This window comes from Trichoplax adhaerens, genomic scaffold (genome assembly GCF_000150275.1).
Source record: "Trichoplax adhaerens TRIADscaffold_10 genomic scaffold, whole genome shotgun sequence".
Classification (NCBI taxonomy): domain Eukaryota; kingdom Metazoa; phylum Placozoa; class Uniplacotomia; order Trichoplacea; family Trichoplacidae; genus Trichoplax; species Trichoplax adhaerens.
The window spans coordinates 1,371,516-1,392,497 of NW_002060952.1; the positions used below are offsets into that span (position 1 = coordinate 1,371,516).

At 37.0% G+C, this 20,982-nt stretch overlaps 2 protein-coding genes across 2 annotated transcripts; both read left to right on the plus strand.

The window, feature by feature from the left end:
• Positions 1 to 5,470: 5,470 nt before the first annotated feature.
• TRIADDRAFT_29300 (uncharacterized protein) lies at positions 5,471 to 6,397 on the plus strand (the record flags this gene model as incomplete). The annotated part of the gene is made up of 1 exon (XM_002115244.1): positions 5,471 to 6,397. One exon carries the CDS (start codon positions 5,471 to 5,473, stop codon positions 6,395 to 6,397), a length of 927 nt encoding a protein of 308 aa, XP_002115280.1.
• A 7,730-nt stretch (positions 6,398 to 14,127) lies between these two features.
• Positions 14,128 to 16,534, plus strand: TRIADDRAFT_50693 (uncharacterized protein; the record flags this gene model as incomplete). Its single annotated transcript, XM_002115245.1, has 12 exons — positions 14,128 to 14,222; positions 14,552 to 14,691; positions 14,847 to 14,905; positions 15,037 to 15,119; positions 15,209 to 15,264; positions 15,391 to 15,422; positions 15,532 to 15,600; positions 15,704 to 15,751; positions 15,825 to 15,902; positions 16,014 to 16,148; positions 16,233 to 16,336; positions 16,423 to 16,534. The coding sequence occupies 12 exons, from the start codon at positions 14,128 to 14,130 to the stop codon at positions 16,532 to 16,534; spliced, it is 1,011 nt and encodes a 336-aa protein (XP_002115281.1).
• Between the last annotated feature and the right edge of the window lie 4,448 nt (positions 16,535 to 20,982).

Sequence of the window (20,982 nt, forward strand, 5' to 3'; positions counted from 1 at the left end):
TAGTGATAACATCACATTGTTAGCTAGGGCTAAACATCAATTTATTCATACGCTGGTACTTTGGCTTGGCAGGGACTAGGGAGAGATCATGCTACATCAGAAGTAACTGTCGATATGATAATGTAATCTATTACATCATTTCATTTTTCAGAGATATACTGACTAGTACATCGCATTATTTCAATACGGTATACTGTACTCTAAAGTTAGAAAAGTATCAAAAGTTCAAAGCTATACTAGACGACCGATCAACAATCTTGATTGGAACTTTGATTTTTTTGCAATGGTTGCTAGATCTTATGTTAAGATCGACTGTGAACGATAGGAGACCATGAAAGCCGTTGCCAATATAATTTTACAGCATGAGCACATCAATCTAGACTATTTCAAGTGAGTATAAAATATGACTGAAAAGTTCAGAAATGTCAAGGCATACAAGCGGTCCATAACTTGAGAGAACTGACTGTCAAAATTGATGGGACTACTGTACCCTTTATCACAGTGGAAGGAAATCGTTGTAGCGTAGGGTAAAGTACAATTTAAAGTACAACAGAAGAACACATGTACTGTACTATATAGTAGAAATGAATGGTTATAATAATAATACTGAATTTTTATCGCCATTTATTAAGGTTGAGTAGAGTACGTACTGGACGGGACTGACATACTTAACTATACTGTACAGTGTACAAGTACTACAATACAGTACGTAGTATGACTTCAAGGTTCGGATTATAAACTGTTCTGACTGTCCCGTACAGTGTACAGTACATTGGCACTACAGTACATACAGTACGGCGTACAGTAGAGTACTGCGCAGAAACTTGAGAATGCAATGTGTTGGAGACAGTGCGTCTACATGGTAAAGTAGGTAGAAGTTTTTTTGACTCTCCAGTATCCGGTCTTGACGCTGCTAAGAGACATTCTACTACACTCCAATCGTTTATGTTCAATGATTTGGAAGTCAAGTACTACGCGCTACGTGGACAATGTTGCAAAGAAATTTTGTCATGTCGTTGTGCCTTTTTACTATAAGTATTTGCCCGCAACAGCGTTTATCGAATTAGCGATGCGGCATCATCAATTCTTACTAATGTTACAACATTTTCAATAACAATTTCAAGTTTTCAATGTAGTTAGGGTTGCCAGCCACTACTTTTCTGGTATCATTTATTATTATAGCATGTATTGCATGCCTTTACCACCAGGGCGCTACAATAAGTCGATTTCAACTTGTGCATGCAGTACCGTAAAGTGTACAGTAAAATGGCATTTGTGGTGAGCATATTCAAAGATTTTAGCTTCAAGTAAGTATACAGTAGTGCTGACTTAAAGTGTCATCAATAAATGAAGGAGAAAAGGATGTCACTACAAATAAACTATTGCTATAAGCAATATCGTAACGAAGTAATGTGCTAGCCACTGGGTCTCTTAGTGTCAACGAAATGTTTTTTATACGGGTTTAATGGTTGCAGGCCAATTTTATGCTACAGCATTTGTGGATATTATTACAGCACTGTCCACCACATATACCTTAACTAAAAGGAAATTATAGAAGATCAAGTAATCACTGAGGGGTTGGTAAACGTTAAGACTATGATCAAAGTATTGGAATACCACTATCACAATATTCATGTCTATCTAGATCATGTACAGTATAACATTTTATACAGCAGCAGTAATTCATATCATTGAGAGCGTCAAAGACAAGTAAAAGCGTGGCAATTTTTCTACAGATCCCCAACGTTGTTTGCCAACATGATGAGTATATCAATACTAAAGAGTAAAGCTATCAGAAATGCTCCCTTTTCTCCATTCAATTTACACTAACAAAGATGAAACTGCTGCCTCCATTAATGAATTGATTGGATTGAATTAAGTGACATCTACAGTCATTTTAAAATCAATCAGTCGCTATTTTGAAGTCTTACCAATTTACGAACGCTAACAACACCAACGAACCACCTAATTAGTTCCAATAGGTTTAAGGAATTGCAAACAGATAACTATATCTAGTCGTTTTTGTAAATGTCGAAATATATACCATGTACTCGGCTACAACCAGACTAACACTATGCCCACAAGTAGCCCTACAACAAGGGAAAGGCTTTCAAATCGGGAAAAATGGAGACAGTCCAGTTTTGACTTGCACACTACAGTACAAGTTGGAACTGCAAAGGCTTGTTGTCCATTGCAGTCCACAGTACAGTACGTACAGTACAGTACATACTGTACAGTACAGTGCAGTATTGACGGGACTTTTTCTTGTGTTGTTACCTGTTAGCTCGTACCGTACTGTAAACTGTGTACTGTACAGTGTAGAGTACACAGTACTGTACTGTTTTCGAGCATCCGATCAGTTTCAATCTTTTTACATTACAGTACTGTACTGCATTGACTTAACCTGAACCAACTTTTACGGTACTGTACAGTACAGTACTGTAAGACGTGTAAGTGTACATGTACAGTACTGTACTGTAGATTTCAAACTTTAACAGTACAGTACAGTACAGTACTGTACAGTAAGTCCCTAGTACTGTAAAGTATGTACTGTACACTGTACAGTACACTTTTGTACTGTTCGTTCTCTAGTGTACACTGGACCCAGTACACTTTTGTACAGTACTGTATAGCTTCTTTATTAGTGTACAACATCGTATGGCACTGTATGAGCGGAGCAATAACAGTACTGACTGCGCTGTACTGTTGTGTTCTATTAGCTGCACTGTACTGTGTACACGTGGACATTTTCTGTTTTCCATTTGGTGTAACAGCAATGATGACAGTACGGTACTATACTGTACAGTGTACAGTGTATAGTACTGTACTGTACACTGTACGTACTGTAGTCTCTGGCAGTAGCACGGTACAGTACTCTATATGCTGTCTTCAGTAGCTTACTAGAAAGTAGAATTCGATGAAACACCATTTTCCAACTGCAAATGTGATTTGAAAATTAAATAAAAAACAAAAACAAAACAATACTGACACTGAAGGCGTTTGTAAATAAGAGTGTAGAGTACCGTGCAGCACACACATGTCGAAGTCCGAATGCACTTGATCTTGGAGATTTTTCGATCATTGGCTAATTAGTTGAATCCAGTTGATTGCGAATATTGACATGCTGTACTGGTTGGTTTGTTAATAATAATCATAATTATGATGAACTCATACATAGTCCACCATTGCAAAACGCACTATAATATAACGTTTGGAAATGGAAGTTTTTATACCGTAACAGAAGACAGAAGTAGAATCAAGCGATCTGAAATTGGATCGTGGAACATGACGCCTGAACTTGACTCAACGTACAGTCGTACACTATATGGTACCGTACTGGACGTGCCAGCTTGGACTGACATCGAATCCTGTAGCAAGTAGCTATACTGTACTTACTGTACTGTATCTGGAAAGTCTCAGTCAACAACAACTCAGACTGCTTCTAGAGGGTCTCTACTGTTGTAGACAGCAGAGTACAGTTACAGTATGTGTATATCGTACTGTACAGCACAGTAGATTCTACTGAAGTCCATGGTACAGATTTTCAAAACAAATCAATCAATACCTAATGAGCTGTAAAGTAAATGATCATTTGGAGGGTATAATGCAGCCCAGTATGACGACAGGAAGTCCTCGATGAATGATTGTGAGCCTACAGTATGACTGCATTGACAACGACCATTAACTGTACACTGTACACTGTACAAGTGTACAGTACAGTACAGTCTGTACTACACAGTACACTGTACTGTACTGTACAGTATACAGTACTGTACAGGATACAGTACAGCACAGTAGATTCTACTGAAGTCCATGGTACAGATTTTCAAAATAAATCTATCAATACCTAATGAGCTGTAAAGTAAATGATCATTTGGAGGGTATACATAGTGCAGTCCAGTATGACGACAGGAAGTTCTCGATGAATGATTATGAGCCTACAGTATGACTGCATTGACAACGATCATTAACTGTACTCTACAGTACTGTACACAGTAGAAAGCAGTACTGACTAAGACCTGACGTACAGTACTGTACTGTACTGTACAATTAACATGCGATGATTTCATTGGATTGGATTTTTTTTATTTTTAGTGCATGTGGTCATGCAACAAATAGTTGATAACTGTACGTTACGCTATTACGGTACAGTTGGAGTGAATACAGTAATAAATGCACTAATCAACACGTTATCACTGGAAGTAGGAGTACTAGTACGGCGCCAGTAGAGAAGTAACCGCACTATTGGCGAGGTGGGGGAGGCAGCAAAAGTAAAAGTGGCCTTTCGTTATCCAATTATTGTGTGTGGCGTTGAGTTTAAAGTGAACTTTGCAGCAATCCAAGATTCAATTACTCTTTTCAATCGTCGCTTTTCCAATATGTTAACACATGTATAGCAGCGATACCAATGGGTCGACGATGGCGGCGTAAATTCTTTCGGGTATGGATTGTGTTCATTTTTGGTATCATTAGCTATCTATTAATATCCTCTTGGAAAGAGGATGAAGTTGCATCTGTACATGGCTTGCACAAAATTAGGATTTTAAGGCGATTGAATTCTATAGCAACCAATCCCCATTCCACCAGAAAATCCAGTCGTCAAAGTAGTCCTCTCATATGGTATGCATGGACTGAACCGCCAGTGTGTGGTAATAGCATCGATGTTCTTCGATCACATTCGCAATTCCCCTTAGTGCCTACATTCTCCAATAAGATTAACAATCTAGCTGTTGTCAATTCCCAAGATGATAATTTTGGCCAACGTATTGTTGGTCTCATAAAACCACCATTAGATGGCTATTACCAATTTGCTATCGAATCGATTGGTTCATCAGAACTGTGGTTAGGCGAAGATGAAAAAAAAGCAACATTGATAGCCAACATTGCAAGCAATTCTTGTTGTAAAAACAAACATTGGTGGAGATCGCTCCCATGGACAGCGCCAAACACCCAAAGCCGTCCTGTATCATCATCCATTTACTTGATGAAAAGTCGTAAATACTACATAGAAGTATTGCATGTCAGTGGATCTAAAATTGGCACTTCTGTTAAAGTTGGATGGCGATTACCAAATCATGAAAAGAGCTCTTCATTTTATGTCATCACCCATCACTTTTTGTATCCATATCATGCCAACGTCAGCAGTAGCAACAGCATTAGAACGAATCAGCCATTACAGAGTGATCACCACCACCAGTTCGTGGTGATGAAGCCTATCCACGATTTACGATCTGATTTCTACAAGTACAATAATTTAGACTTTTCCTATGTTACTAAAGCAATATCAAATTGTTCGTATTCTCCTAGTTACCTGTTACACAGCAAGGTTGGCTACTATGGCTCAGTATTTCACGTCCGTCAAATATCGGTCTATCCGGATGATCAGACAGCGTTATATAACGGGCGAGACTTTGTACGTGGCAATGATTTACTGGATAAATCGATAGCAATGCTTATAGTGAAAAAGTTCATGAAAGCTATCAACAGTAAGTTGCCCGACCCCTTTATACTACACAATGTGGTAAGCGTTGAGCGTAATCACGACAGTAGAAACGGTGATCGGTACTTCCTCAATTTATTGCTTCGAAAATCAAATCATTCGCCTCTATATCGTGTATCGACTTATGTCTATCAACCAATTGGCCAACATGTATTGTGTTTGCCTGGTGGACTGCGATGGAAGAATCATGTTCACGTAACGGTTATAATATCGGTGAAGAATCAAGGTTACTGGCTTAAGAAATTCATAGAGAACATGTCTAAGTTGTACGTCACTACGAAAGATCCAAATTTTAGTGTTGTTATTGTTGATTTCAATAGTACTGACATCGATATCGATGGTCTATTAAAGAGAAGCTCTTTGAAGCGATATAAGATCATCCGAAAGGTAGGACATTTTTCAAGAGCTTTGGGTTTGCAAATGGGAGCAGATTCTGTAACTAACAGACATTCGATCGTTCTCTTAATGGATTTACATTTATCAATTCCAAACAATTTCATTGACAATGTCCGACGTAGAACAGTCGAACGACGTACAACTTTTGTGCCCTATTTTTTAAGATTAAACTGTAATTACAGTCCAAGCCGACCTAATGGATACTGGGAAGATCAATCTTATGGAATTGTAGGAATCTATAAGTCGGATTTTGATCGTATTGGTGGCATGAACACCAAAATTTACAAGTATAAATGGGGAGGTGAGGATTGGGAACTACTAAGCAGGATTCTTAGTCATGGCCTTGAAGTAGAAAGATTTCGATATCCTCAGTTTTTCCATTATTTCCACAGACGTCGTGGAACCTTTTACAAAGGCACAGTACACGATCGTGGAACCGTCTTATACTATTTAAATATAATATGGCAAAAATTTATTTTCCGACGATATGGAAAAGAGTAGTATTAACATAGAAACATGAATAATATAATTTATTGAAATCTAATCTATTCATAAGAGTACATATAATTTGTGTTTAGTGTAACTGATATTTTGAAAGCACTCAACTCGCAACTATCAGACATTGTGATTTTTATCCATGACCATCTTGGCAATTTAAAGGCAATGGTATGTCCTGCGGATATGATTGCAACGCTATTAGTAATACAAATGTATATGCATTACCTGCGCAAATGATATAATTAGAAGGTAATGCCCTACAATATTTTCAATATGCGAACTTTGTTATTTATAAAATGTACTTCCGTCTTGCCTTTATGGTAGATAAGAAAATACTACCTGCGTATTTAATGGCCTTGCACTGAGTTATTCTTGATACTCTACTATATTTTTAATATACGATCTTTCTTATTTATAAAATGTACTGCCGTCTTGCCTTTATGGTAGATAAGAAAATGCTACCTGCATATTGAATGGCCTTGCACTGAGTTATTCTTGATACTTTAAGATTGGTTAAGCTAACAGTTACGGAAGAAATTGCAGATGTTTTTGTAAAATATTTTGTAATAATTGCTACTTTATACGGGTTATTATCATCGGTTTTACGTAATATGGTATTCCGATGGTCACTTTAAAATATGCTGTAAGTTTTTGGACAACTATATATGTATATATATACACTATACTGTACAGTGTATTGAAGCATTGCTGGTGATGCGATTTTTTAATCTCGAAAACAGCCAATTGCTGTCTAATACTGACATCCTCAGTTAATTTGTAAACTATTTACTCGCAATAAAAGTTTGATTCTGTGCAATACCAGTGTGGTAAAGTTTTGATTGGTTATTAGCTTAGCATAAGCATTGGTAGTCTATCCCGTCATCAAATTCCCAGGGCTACTGTTTATTTTATCAAGGACTACTAGAAAGAAACCTAGGCTTTCTAGTAGCCCTTGATTTTACCCAGAGAATTGACATTCTGTCTCTGGCTAGTTGACAGTGCTTTTAGCCCTAACTACGGAGCCCCGGGAAATTTAATCTAAATCCGTAAAGCATTCTTCAGTGAACCATTTTAACTATATGTTATCAGGAACTAGCAAACCGTACATGGTCACGTAACCACTTTATATAATCGGAAAATAATTGGTTTTGTTATACTTATAACAACAGTAGTTAGTTTTAAAAAGTAAGCTGGCGGTAGTACTCGTACTGTAATCCACACTTTATATATTCAAAGGCTTCCTCTACAATAGAACTTTATAATTTCAAGAGAAGTGCAGGTACAATTATTATAACTTTATATTTTTTTAATCCTGAAGTGAAGTCTCTTACTCATTGATAGCCTAAGTTTTGATCTGCTTTTTCTAGAAATTACTCTATTAGAATTATTTAAAGAGGGTTTATTAGGACTAGGTAGAAATTGCTATCTTCATTGATAATGCTTCGCCGGGGTGATAGCAAATGTTGCTTCTACTTTCAAAAGATGAAATTTTCAAATTGTCCATGTTTCACAAAGCTGTTCATTTCCATGGTGCCTTGTCTTACTTGCCCAACTACTGTACATGGGGAGATTTTACGTTTCGACAACTTAGATGTTTGAACAGCATCGAAGAAAATTTCTTGCATCTATGTCTTGGTAGGTATTACTAGGCTCAGAAGATATGTCAAATGAAAATTTTCTTCAGAAACATACTTTCTTTTGAGTAATGTCCAGAATTTTCTTGAAGTAGAGAGAAAGTATCACTGTTGGAGAGTGCATGAAATAACCCACTTGAGATTGCATTGCCAGATTTGCAAGCCTTTTATTCCTATCTTGAGGATAATCGCGCGTGGTTTCAAGCACTTCAAAAGCGCGTCGGAAATCGATTTCTAGAAAATACCTCCACCACATTTCGCCTGAGCTACTTCACAGGCATCTTGATGCTCTTTACCCTTATCAAAAGCCAAAATCTCCATTTTCTGAATGTTGGCTGCAGTAATGCAAATAGTTCATTGATAGACCCTCCCCCCTGGTACAGACATGGCAAGTCTCCTAAATTAAGAAGTGTCAATGTCAGGGAGAATGTAATCTAGAAAAGGATCCAATTATTATCACAATAGGAAAGTGGCTTTCCTTTAAACGTCTTAGCCCTCTTTCTACAGCAGTTTTACAGTTTTCGCTTTTATTATTCCACTCATCCGAATCGATTTTTCCATAATACTGCACTATAAATGCAGCAGTATAAGGCGAGATCTCCTTACCACTGACCAAATGTCAATAAATAAATATCCAACTTGCCGATAAGAATGGCTGAGATGAACTCTTGTTTTTAAAAGACTTTTCATTGCTGGTAAGCGCATTAAGGGGTTGAATTTTTTTTCAATCTCCTAGCCAATATGAGGGAAAAGTGCTCCATTGAAGCTGAGATATCACGTTCAGGCTCTTCTATAAAACTGTACTTTAGTTTCTTCAACCGACTTTCCTGAAAACGATCAAATAAAATTCTTTGATCTGCAGGTTTAATTTGTTTGTCATAAAGGTCTTGGAGGTTCTCACACGCTTCATCATATCGTCATAGCTATCTGGAGTCGTTTCGTCTGCACCATTTTTCATTAAAATGGCGTACTGTACACATCTAAAACTCTCTACTTTGTAAGCTGCAGCATAATGCTGTTGGTCATTGCAGCGATATGTATTCCCTATGCAGGACAGCAGACAATCTGTTTTTAGCTGAAGTACATGTAGTAGGTGTACATCGATGTTCAGCTCCTCCATCGCCTCCAAAACTTCAACTTCTTATTGTGGCACTTGAGAGATATACTTGTCAAGGATGGTACAGTGAATGCGAAAATCATAATCCTTCCTTTTGAAGATGAAAAAAGCATACAGCCATATGATTCTGCATGAGGGAATTAGTTTTGGAAAGGTTTTGGTATTCAATTTATTTCAATCTATTTTCATCACAATATTTCATGACATGGTTGACAACATAAAGGAAAAAGCTGGAAAGGGTTCAAGAACATGTTCAACTATGTTCAACTTGAGCGTAGCTTAAATAGCAATTTTATTTTTATTTTAGGGGGGCATAAGGTTCAGAACAAGTTTTTGAACGCGGAGAGCAGTTTCTGCAATAGGTAGTAAAATAGAATTACAAGATGTCGGACTCTGCTGTACACTGAGTGTACAGTACAGTAAAATGCATTTGCGTATTACAGTAAGTTCCTGACTATGAACTAACTGACCTAGCTACAGTGTTTTATGAGTGTATGCTACTGTACTGTACACTGTACACTATAGTAGCAATGTAGCATACTGTACTGTACGGTACAGTATTATCTTCTAATATCAAATGACTTTCCAACCACCCTCAGTAATTGTACTGGACGTACTGTGTACTGTACATTGTACAATATGTACTGTATACTGTCGTGTACGCGAGTCACGTGACTACTCCCTTACCCTGAACACACACAGTGTACAGTGTACAGTACAGCACGCCGTACAGTATATTTATACTGTACGGCTGGACTCTACTTGTGTCCTCCTTGTCGAGATCAGCTTATCCTCTTTTGCTGGTCGTTGCTGAATTCATATTAATCAAGTCTGAAAATGTCAGACGGTGGTACGAAACTTAAGCAACGCAAAGTTCAAGGCGATACTGCCAAGGAAAATGTAAGCAATCTTTTCTATTTTGTATCTTTGTTGAGGAATTACTTTACACGGCTATTTCGTTGTAGTATTGGATTATTTTGACTTATTGGTAGCTTTGCTTCATTCTTGTGCTTTGCTTGTCCCTTTTGATGAACAAGAATGAGATGATTTTGCCACAATATTGAGCGTTGAGCGTACACGAAAACAACACTGAAGAGTGTTCACGGGTGGCCCTACGACAACGGAATGCAAATATCGAGTAAGCGGTTATAGCGTTCCATTTTTCGTGTGCAAGAAACTCACTATCGATTCAACTCCACAATAGCCTTTCCACAGCCAGTTATGGACATGTTGTGAACTGCAAGACGCTTTCGGCTAGTAGTCATACAACTGCAATTATTTACTTTCTTTTGTCTACTTGCCTTGTCTGCATTGGGGTTGTTATTATTATTGTCATTCTATATTACTGCAGCGTTTATTGAACCGTTAGTAACCATGCCCATCGCAAGGCAAAGCTCGTCGATAACTCACTAATAATTCACGCAATCGACTCTATTAGCCATGAACGACACACTATCGTACAGTAGGCCTTAAGGGTGCCTAGAAGATGACAGCTTTCAGTTGAAGCGACCATGCATATGTTGTTTGCAGTTCCATGCTATCATACATTAATTAAATTGAACTCTGTTCTCTATCCTTTCTTCATTTTTATTCTGACACTTTTCTTCAGACTTGTCTTTTCAGGTCTATGCCTATTTTCTCTACTTTTAAAGTCAATGATTACCTTATTAGCGGCAAGTGCCGTATGGCGCTGTATCGCTATGGATTACATACAATGTAGTGATTGAGTGATATCGGCATTCGAGAGATGATTGAGCTGTAAATACTGTATTAAATAAATAGCATAATAATAATATTACTGGATAAAGCCATGGACTACAAAAAGACTATCTAGTTTTCTTCTAGTAGTCCATGACAAAGCTGCTGCTGTAGTAACTAAATGGAACATTCCTTTCATCTTACCATACTTACTGACATACAGCATTGCTATACCATAAGGCAGATCAATGCTGCATTCAATTGAATGATTCAACTTTTTCTGTAGTCTGGTTAGGTGTCTTGTTGTTTTTCATGGCAAGAGAGTTCCAATGACGGGATCGATTTGATTGTTTATATACGCGTATATTGCATCAGTATATCGTACATCGTTGTATTGATGAGATAGAACTGCGGTGTTATCCGCCTGAGTAATTGAATTTGGATGGCTTTAATTGATCTTTTTCAAGTTAGTATAGACCTACACAAGTCTTAGAAGTCTTCAACTTTTATAGTTCTCAGTATCATTTCATAAGTTAGAATACCCAATAACATTAGTAGCCATTAGAAATCGTAGAACGCATTAGTGGAAACTCACAATCGTACAGGGTATAACAGACGTTTGATATCGATGTGACAGATAAACTGAGAAGCAGTAGTTGCTGCACGAACATTTAAATTTGCCTACATAGCATTGCCAACACACATGGCCAAATCATACGCACATCTTCAGAGCGTTGATTATAATCATTATTATTATCATCAAATGTTTTTAATACGTATCCGTTTAATGTATTCGTTACAGATTTTCTCATAACATTTTTACAGCGCGTCAACAGTACAATACACATATTGTATACGCTTACAGTAGATTTATAAGCTATTCATGCTCGACAGAGTCCTAGTTCAACCCATGAAACATTTTATGATAGTTGCAGAGTAAACTTACTCATAATTGCATCTGGCTTATTGCACATCATACATCAATAATGATGTATCTTGTACTAGGCGTCATTTACAACTACCCGTACAGCGAAGATGTACATATTATTTGCTATTTTTGATCGAATACAGAAAATCTCGTTTAAATATTGCAAAACCTATGTTATTAGATTTTAGGGTTTCGCCTCTACATTATTTGATATTTGGCGTCTATTATGTATCCGACTAATAACATCTTATCATTAATACAATTCCACACATAACAACGTCCATATTCTCAGTTGAATGTTCGAGAACAATAAAAACTTAAATCAATTATAAGCTGATCATGGGGTATAAATTACCCAGGCAAAATCCAATCTTAGGTTATAACCTTAAATCAGTTTAGAAATGAAGACATGGGTTTGCGTACAATAAATATTTTCCATCACATGTGATACAATATAGTCTAATCTTATTGTAGTATTTTCATTTGATACTGAGCGTAAAATAATCTTAAATCGGCAATTAATGCACTAACCGTACGTCTTTTTGTACGTTATGTTTTATAACTAATGACGGTGAATAAGCAATCAATCACTTGATTCGGATTTCGAGTTACTCATAAAATGCTGTGGTCGTTACAATTAATTAACTGTTAAAGTCAGTGGCAAATACTGAAAAATTATGATGTATTTCATCATCAATTATCATTGTAATATCTTGGTAGATGCCCTTTGTTACTCATCTTTCTCGCCAATTTGGCATGATAGCAATAACAGGAATTGGTATATTCGTGCATTTTAATTTTTCTTCGTACTGTGATCAAGACTGTAATAACAATGTTCGCTGAAGCATACCTTTGTTCATATTATTATAATCATAGTATTTTCTTTCATTTATGCTAGTTAGAAAATCTTATGCTTGTAATAATTTTACATTTTGTACAGTACAATGCCGCGCAGGTGTTTAAATTCAGTTGATGGTGCGCTCATATTTGGTGTATGTTTACTTCTTCATATTTCTTTTATTTTAAATCATCTGAACAGTAATTTAAATTTAAAATTTGTACGATGCCTTACCATTAAGTGGGATTAGATTATTTGTAATGAGCTTTGCAAAATCATCCAAGTTATTAGTAGTAATGCACAGTAGAAATATTCAAAATCTTACAGAATGAAGATACAGTACAATTTGCGGCTGTATCAATTATGTATATAAAATTATAAGCGTTTATGTCTATTGTGTAATGAAGTGGGTAGTCTGTCTATTAATTAAACTGGCAATTGAAAGTTTTCTATACAAACGTTATAGCCTGCAACCAAAAGCATTAATTTCAGGGTAACGCTTATGGCGTTATTCGTGGAAATGAGAATCATTAGAAATCGATTGCATTCAAACGAACTGTACTGACAAAAATGCAATCGGCTGCAATTAATAATATCTAAAAATTTCTCCTAGACTCGAGTACAGTACTGTACATTGCATATTTAGCAAATAGTAGCTGGACTTGGTAACGTTGGTGAGATCTGTTGCGATATATATATAATTAATGTATAAAATACGAGTCCCGATGACATTTCGACTAAACTAGCTAAGAATTTTCTCGACTTGTGTCAAGCATTACTCTCTCTAAACAATAAGTTATAAATGCAGCTTTTATGATACTGTACTATAGCAAACTGCAAATAATACGTAAACGCTGATCTCGATAACTGTTCACTAAGTATAGTGGGAATCGTCTAAAAGTGCCTTTGAAGCCGATCGCACGAGACTAAACCCTATTTACTCTTAATCATTTGGTACATTTTCCCTCTTCGTTATCTAGAGTATATTTGTAACTTTGCCTTTCCTCAATTATATAGCCTTAAAAAGTAATTCGGTCACAGCTTGCAGTGTTGATCTTACATGTATGTGCTCTAATAATTAGTTTTTAAATTCATTTCTTATTTGTAGGCCCATTCCGGCGATGAGTCTGCAACCCAGCAGCAATCCCAAGATAATTCGTCCGCAGCTGTACAAGGCAAATCGTCGCGGTAATAATTTTAATTCATTATGTGACTTACTAACTTGGATGGCTTTTACTGCTTTAGCTGTTCACAATTGGTTACTCTACCTATTAAAATTATCAATAATTTCTGTCTCTTGCCGTTTTATAATTATTAGATGGAAGAATTGGTGGATTCGTACAATTTTTACGCTAATATTACTTGCTCTATTTGCAGCTGTTATTTACGCTGGCCCTATCAGCTTAACATTAATGGTAGGCGTCTATTATTTGTGCTTAAATTGATAATTTATTTATCCTGTTTATAGATGATATGCATTATGGTATATACGCGTTGTGTTACATTCACCTATAGGTAATGTGCATCCAAATTCGCTGCTTTTACGAAATTATTGCAGTCGGCCATAAAAAATACAGGGAGGAAAATTTACCATTTTTCCGGAGTCTAAGTTGGTAAGTGAGCTAATTATATTTACCACAATATATAGTACGATACTATAGCATGTAAAGAAGTATCTTTTGTGTAAATTTTAGCAGATGTTGCTAGCCCTGACAGCTAACAGGATAACTCTATGATGTATAGTACTTTATTAAATTGACTAGTTGGAGCTCTAATGCGTGGTATTAGTGAGTTCATTGACTGAAATTGCTTTCAATTGCGATATAGTGTTGGAATTGTTACATTATACATAACTACTGACAGTTACTGTGATGGAACTATTACTAACATAAAAAGATAGAGCACTGAAGATAAAATTGACACTGCTTATCTTGCCCTCCAGGTCATTTGTTGCAACCGTAAACTACTTTCTTTATGGTGAAAGTTTATCCCAATATTTTCAAAATTTTCTTCAAAAGGATGAAATCTTGCAACCGCTTGCTTCGTATCATCGATTCATTTCGTTTATGATGTATTTGTGTTGTAAGTATCTTGCTGTATCATGCATGTATTCAATTTAAAGTAGCTCCTACAAGGCACATATTGCAACTGTCTTTGGAATATTTGAGATCGAAGATAATGTTAGGATTGTCCTATTTACACTGGAGGCCTAATTTTGATAAATAATGGTAATATAGGTTTTGTCTTGTTTGTACTGACCTTAAAGAAAGGATATTACATGGTGCAATTTGCTTTGGTATGTAATTATATATTTTAATGATATATACTACAAGTTGGTAATATCGATGTGTTTGTTGTTTCTTGTTTAATCCGATAAGAAATAACATCGTTTTTGCTAAGCTTAAATTTTATTGGATTAAATTCTAGTTTGGTTGGACTCATATAATCATATTACTTTTGGTTGCTCAATCCCATCTGATGATTCAAAATATTTTCGAAGGCCTAATTTGGTAAGATTTTTTTAATCAAACTTACTTATAATAATGACGTACATGATTGATTGTCAGTATTGATCAGATTATGGTACTACCTGTTATAGGTTCTTATTACCTGTATCACTGGTTATTTGTAATGACATTATGGCGTACATTTTTGGTAGGGTGTAAATACTTTTTAGCTTAAATATATTAAGAATTGAAATTTTGGTACTTTTATGCACCGTCAACTTGATAATCCTTAATGTCCACGCTTAAAATTTGTTTTACATGTTTGTACCAATAGGATTCTTTTTTGGTCGTACTCCTCTTATTAAGGTATCTAAAGTTGCTGTGAAACTAAAATACTCATTATATTTAACAGTTAACAAAGAGTCTAAGGTGATTGAAATTATGTGAGTGTAAAGCGTGATGTAATTCGTTTCAGTTATCTCCCAAAAAAACCTGGGAAGGATTCATTGGTGCCCTATTTTCTACATTGATTTTTGGTTTCCTTGTGAGTTTATGTGAAGCTAATTGTAATAGAATTTTAACCAAGTTAGTCGTCACTTTCTCACTTAAAGATATCATATATTAACATTCTATTTCTGCGTTATCAGTTTACCAACTTCTTAGCTCGATATCAATATTTTGTTTGTCCAGTAAAGGTAAGGTTGCTGGCAATTGATTTCATTTTTGCAAGAAATAATTGTGTTACTGATGTGACCCAAAAATTTTTAGTATAACAGCACTCTGAACAAGGTTAGATTAGAGTGTGATCCGTCCTATGCCTTTCGATTAAAAGAATATACTATTCCAGTTGAAATACAGAGTTTGCTACAATTGGTTTGTAGAATATTTTTATGTTATAAAAATTAGTGGATTTGAAAGCTGTAAAATAAGAATCGCCTTTATAACATTACGTTCAAGGTGGGAATATATTACAAAACCGTCATTATGTATCCCCTTCAAGTGCACACTTTGGCTTTCTCTATATTTAGTTCTTTAATAGCTCCTTTTGGTGGTTTCTTTGCTAGTGGCTTTAAACGTGCATTTAAAGTTAAGGTAAGGGTTCATAATACAGTGCAATTGGTTATTGACAACAAGCTTGTTACTACGATCATTATATCGTTTCATTGCCTTTGATAGGATTTTTCTGAAGCTATTCCTGGTCATGGTGGTCTAATGGACAGATTTGACTGTCAACTTCTTACCTCAACTTTCGTCCATGTTTATTATTTTTCATTTCTGAGGTATGTACAGCAATTAGTGGAATGGACTAGCTAAATTGTTTTCAACGTTAAGATGCAGCAAGATAGTTTGCTTTCTTTTCACGTAGGAGTGAAGATCCAGCTAGACTGTTGGGACAAATTCGCAGGCTTAATGTAGATAGTCAGTTGTATCTCTTCAACGAGATCAAAAAGCTATTGGAGGCTGCTGGAAAACTCTAAATCGATGTGATAAGTTTTCCCTTGTCACAACTGAATTGGTAATGTCGGGATTTTCAACTTGATTGAAATAATGCATATGCGTTCACCTACAGTAGTAGCGGCTTATCCTTGACAGTTTTTCATTATTGCTGTCATGGTTTGTTTTTAACACTAAATAGTACTTTTTATTGCTGGGTCAAATTAAGTTGATTGTCGGTAATACAGTAGGATGTTTATTTTAATATTATGTAATAATTAAGTTTTGAAATGTATAGATATCCAGTGATGGTGACGTCTAGATAGTATTCTTGTGAATTTGTTCTTGTTATTCGATGCCTTTTTTTGTTTTCATGTTTTGACTGCAAAAGTCCATGTATTCAATTTCCTCACGAAACTATTTCGATTCTATTATCAAGACCGAAAATGAGATCACTTTAATTTCCTTACTACATTTTGCAGTTATCAACACGTTACGATGTAATAGTTGTGTACGTACAAGCAATTAGGTTTGGAAGTTGATGGATTGTTGCATTCATTTAGGTGTTGATTGAAATCCTAGCAAATGAATTAGCATTTAGAGTTTAGATTGGAGATTTATTAGAATCTTGTATCTCAAGATACAAGTTAGTGGGCTGTTAGAAGTCAAGTTGTATCATTCTGAAAGTATATTGTATTCATCTTCTATTTTATTGTATCACTTGCGATTTTTTGATTATTGGGATTGCCGTCATCCCATTTTAACTACGAGACAGAATATTTGATATTATAGCACCTATAGGATGTGAATTAACAATCATTGCTAGGCATACTTTATGCATTTTAATTCAACCTGATCCAAAATGTAGTTGATGTGACGTTAGACCTTGTCTATTTGCAGTATATTCATTCATTACTTGGATGGATACCTTTGTTTAGTTGTGTTGCAACAATTCCTGTCGATGTTAACCATACATGAGTTTAATAAATAAACTTTTTTGGTTCTATTGCAATAGGTCTAATTCATGTTGAACAATGTACAACTACAGTACATTAATTCATCAGCTAGCTATCCACAGCCTAGTGAGCTGAACTTTTCTGACTCCATTGGAGTTGTTTACACTTTACAGTAGTCAGTCACGTACCACAAATCCACAATACAGCGCGTTGTTGACTCAGTCTGTGCTGTATCTAGTACATATCATTAGTATCACAGCAGCATGATACAGTTGCTAAACATGTAGTGATCAGATCTGATAATGATGTAGAGCATAGACTACGACTACTTTTGGGGAAAACATTGGCAAGACATGTGTGTGTCTTTCAAGGATGCTTTCCATGAATTTGCCCTATTTATTCGAGTAGTCTGGTTATGTACTCTCTGTCTATTGATAGGACCTGTATCGTTTGGTCCGTTCCATAGAGGCAAAAGAAAAGGCTTTTTTATGTTTTGACGAGTATCACTAGTATAGTGATCGTTATTTCTTGTTTTTTCCTGTCTAAGTGTATATATATACTGTACATTATAGATGCGTATGCGTATACTTTCATGGCCTACTAGAAAAAGACCTTGTTGTCTTCTTTTCGTCCTCCGTGCTACTTTGTACCAGAAAGTCGGTGATTGATTGTGTGCATTGAAAGTCTCCATGGAGGACGAATCACTCCGAGTTGTAGTCTCCTCGCACCAGATGTTTGTTGCTAGTGCGATAGCAATGATTGCAAGATTGCCTAGTCCATATTAGGGGGATATTGTTGGAAGCCAACGGAAACAGTGGAAAGTTGTTGTACTGTGATTGATTTGATCCATTGATTTATTAGTCTATTGAGGGTAGTGGTTGAACAGGCCGTGAGGTGGTCAGTCTATCTTTCCAGTTGGCACCATGTTGCAAAACTTCCGTTACCACCTGACTGACTCCACTACGATATCCTAGAGACCCTTGTCGATCAGTTGCATGGATAGTTTTGTATCAGTTATTCGTCATGACTGTATGTACTGGGAAAAGGCTAGAAGAAGTAGAGTCCTATGGCGTCGACAGTCAAGGCAAAAGTGACGGTTGTTGCTGACCGATTCTTTTAGCCTGCGGAAGAAAGACGAGCGTGCAGTACAACGTTTCCAGTTGAGTCGTTTACTATACTGTACTACTTGTGTACACTACAGTACAGGACTCTTTTGGGGGTTTTCCTGCCATTGCGGTAGTAAACTATTAGCCATGCAAAATAGAAAATACTCTTGGAAATAAATAGAAATCAATCATATTATAAATAAATAAATAAATACTCGATTGCTCAATGGATGATGCAACTGTGTACAGTATACAGTGTACAGTACAGAAATGGATTGAGACGGTGATCGTGCTGACTTTTCTTTCGGAAGTTGTTGTTTTGGTATAGTGTAGCAGTCAGTCCAATTGGGCGTTGCAGTACCTGGACAGTGGAGCGGTACAGTCCATTCTGCTACAGTACAAAGCTACACCATTCTGTTGACTTTTCTTTTGGAAGTTGTTGTTTTGGTACAGTGTAGCAGTCAGTCTAACTGGGCCGCTGCAGTACCTGGACAGTACTGTACTGTAGAATAAAAAAAGTCCATTCTGCTACAGTACAAAGCTACAGTACACCATTCTGTTGACTTTTCTTTCGGAAGTCGTTGTTTTGGTATACAGTACTGTACTGTACTGTAGTGTAGCAGTCAGTCCAACTGGACCGCGGCAGTACCAGGACAGTAGAGTACATCCAGTCCATTCTGCTACAGTACAAAGCTACGCCATTCTGCTGAATTTTCTTTTGGAAGTTGTTGTTTGAAATACAGTACAAAGCTACACTATTCTGTTGACTTTTCTTTCGGAAGTTGTTGTTTTGACAGTAGAGTACATTCAAGTACGCTAGCGGCTAGCCCATGGTACCCCAGCCAGCCGATCGGCCGGCTGGAGTACGCATGCCCCTTGCCAAGGGTCCATAGTGAGTGAATGTCGGCAACGGCGATCAGTAGAGAACGTAGAAGGTTGTAGCAAGATTGATATGATTGCAGGGTTTTGTGCTTGATTGCATTTGTATTGAAATCGGCTTGCACCCGGGACTTGGTACTAGAGCAAGCAGATCGTACGCACGAGCAGTCGTAGCCGGTTCGGCTACAGTACAAAGCAACTCCATTCGTACTGTAGTCTACAGTACACTACACGCTAGCTCATGGTATCCCAGCCAGCCGATCGGCCGGCTGGAGTACGCATGCCCCTTGCCAAGGGTCCATAGTGAGTGAATGTCGGCATCGGCGATCAGTAGAGAACGTAGAAGGTTGTAGCAAGATTGATATGATTGCAGGGTTTTGTGCTTGAATGCGTTTGTATTTGGACTTGCAGCAGAGCAAGCAGATCGTCCAGCTGGAGTACGCACGAGCAGTCGTAGCCGTTTCGGCTACAGTACAAAGCAATTCCATTCGTACTGTAGTCTACAGTACACTGCACGCTAGCCCATGGTATCCCAGCCAGCCGATCGGTCGGCTGGAGTACGCATGCCCCTTGCCAAGGGTCCATAGTGAGTGAATGTCGGCATCGGCGATCAGTAGAGAACGTAGAAGGTTGTAGCAAGATTGATATGATTGCAGGGTTTTGTGCTTGATTGCATTTGTATCGAAATCGGGTTGCATTTTGGAGATTTGGACGAAGCACGTCGACTATGGCTGCTGTGGCAAGCGATCACAGCAGCAATGCTAGTAGCGATCGTGATGAAAGAGAGAATGAAGACGATGAGACGCGTACCGGGGATGAAATGGAAGAGCGTTTTCGGGTTGATCGAAGAAAGCTGGAACAGATGTTACAAGGTAGAGAGAGAGAGAGAGAGATCATCAAGCCCGTCCTCCTTTTTCATTTTTGACTCGTTGCAATTTGTTTATCATTGTTGATCCAAATTCCTTGCTTGTCGTCTACTTGATTCATTCTTGTTGTCTCTACATCTATCGACAACTGACTTTGCCCATCTTCTTTTTATGTTGATTGCACTTTAGCTACTGACAATGGTCCGATAGAATCGGGTGAAAAATTCTTCAAAAAGGTAAAAATGAAGATTATTATCTAGCCAACAATGCTCGCCAACACCATAGTCATACTAGACTATCGTCATCGTTGTCATGTATCATCATCAATATAGCCCCCCCCCCCACCAAAAAAACACTCTCTACTCCACTTGTTTAGCGTATGTTGATCGCTAGTGCAATGCCATCCTTTTCAACATGTCTCCTTTCTCTTCTATTTAGATCATGGAAGATACCTTGACGCATATCACTTGGCCTGCTAAATTAAAAATTGGCGCTAAGTCTAAAAAAGGTAAGTTGTACAAAGAGAAACAACCATTTCAAAATACAATCCCATTGCCCTTCTTCTTGCCAACATGCAATCCCATCGTCAATTCAATACAACCCTTTTGCCTTTCTTCATACACACCAACTACCAACACAAATCGTCCAACAATCCAATAACAACTTTACACAAATCAAACTCATG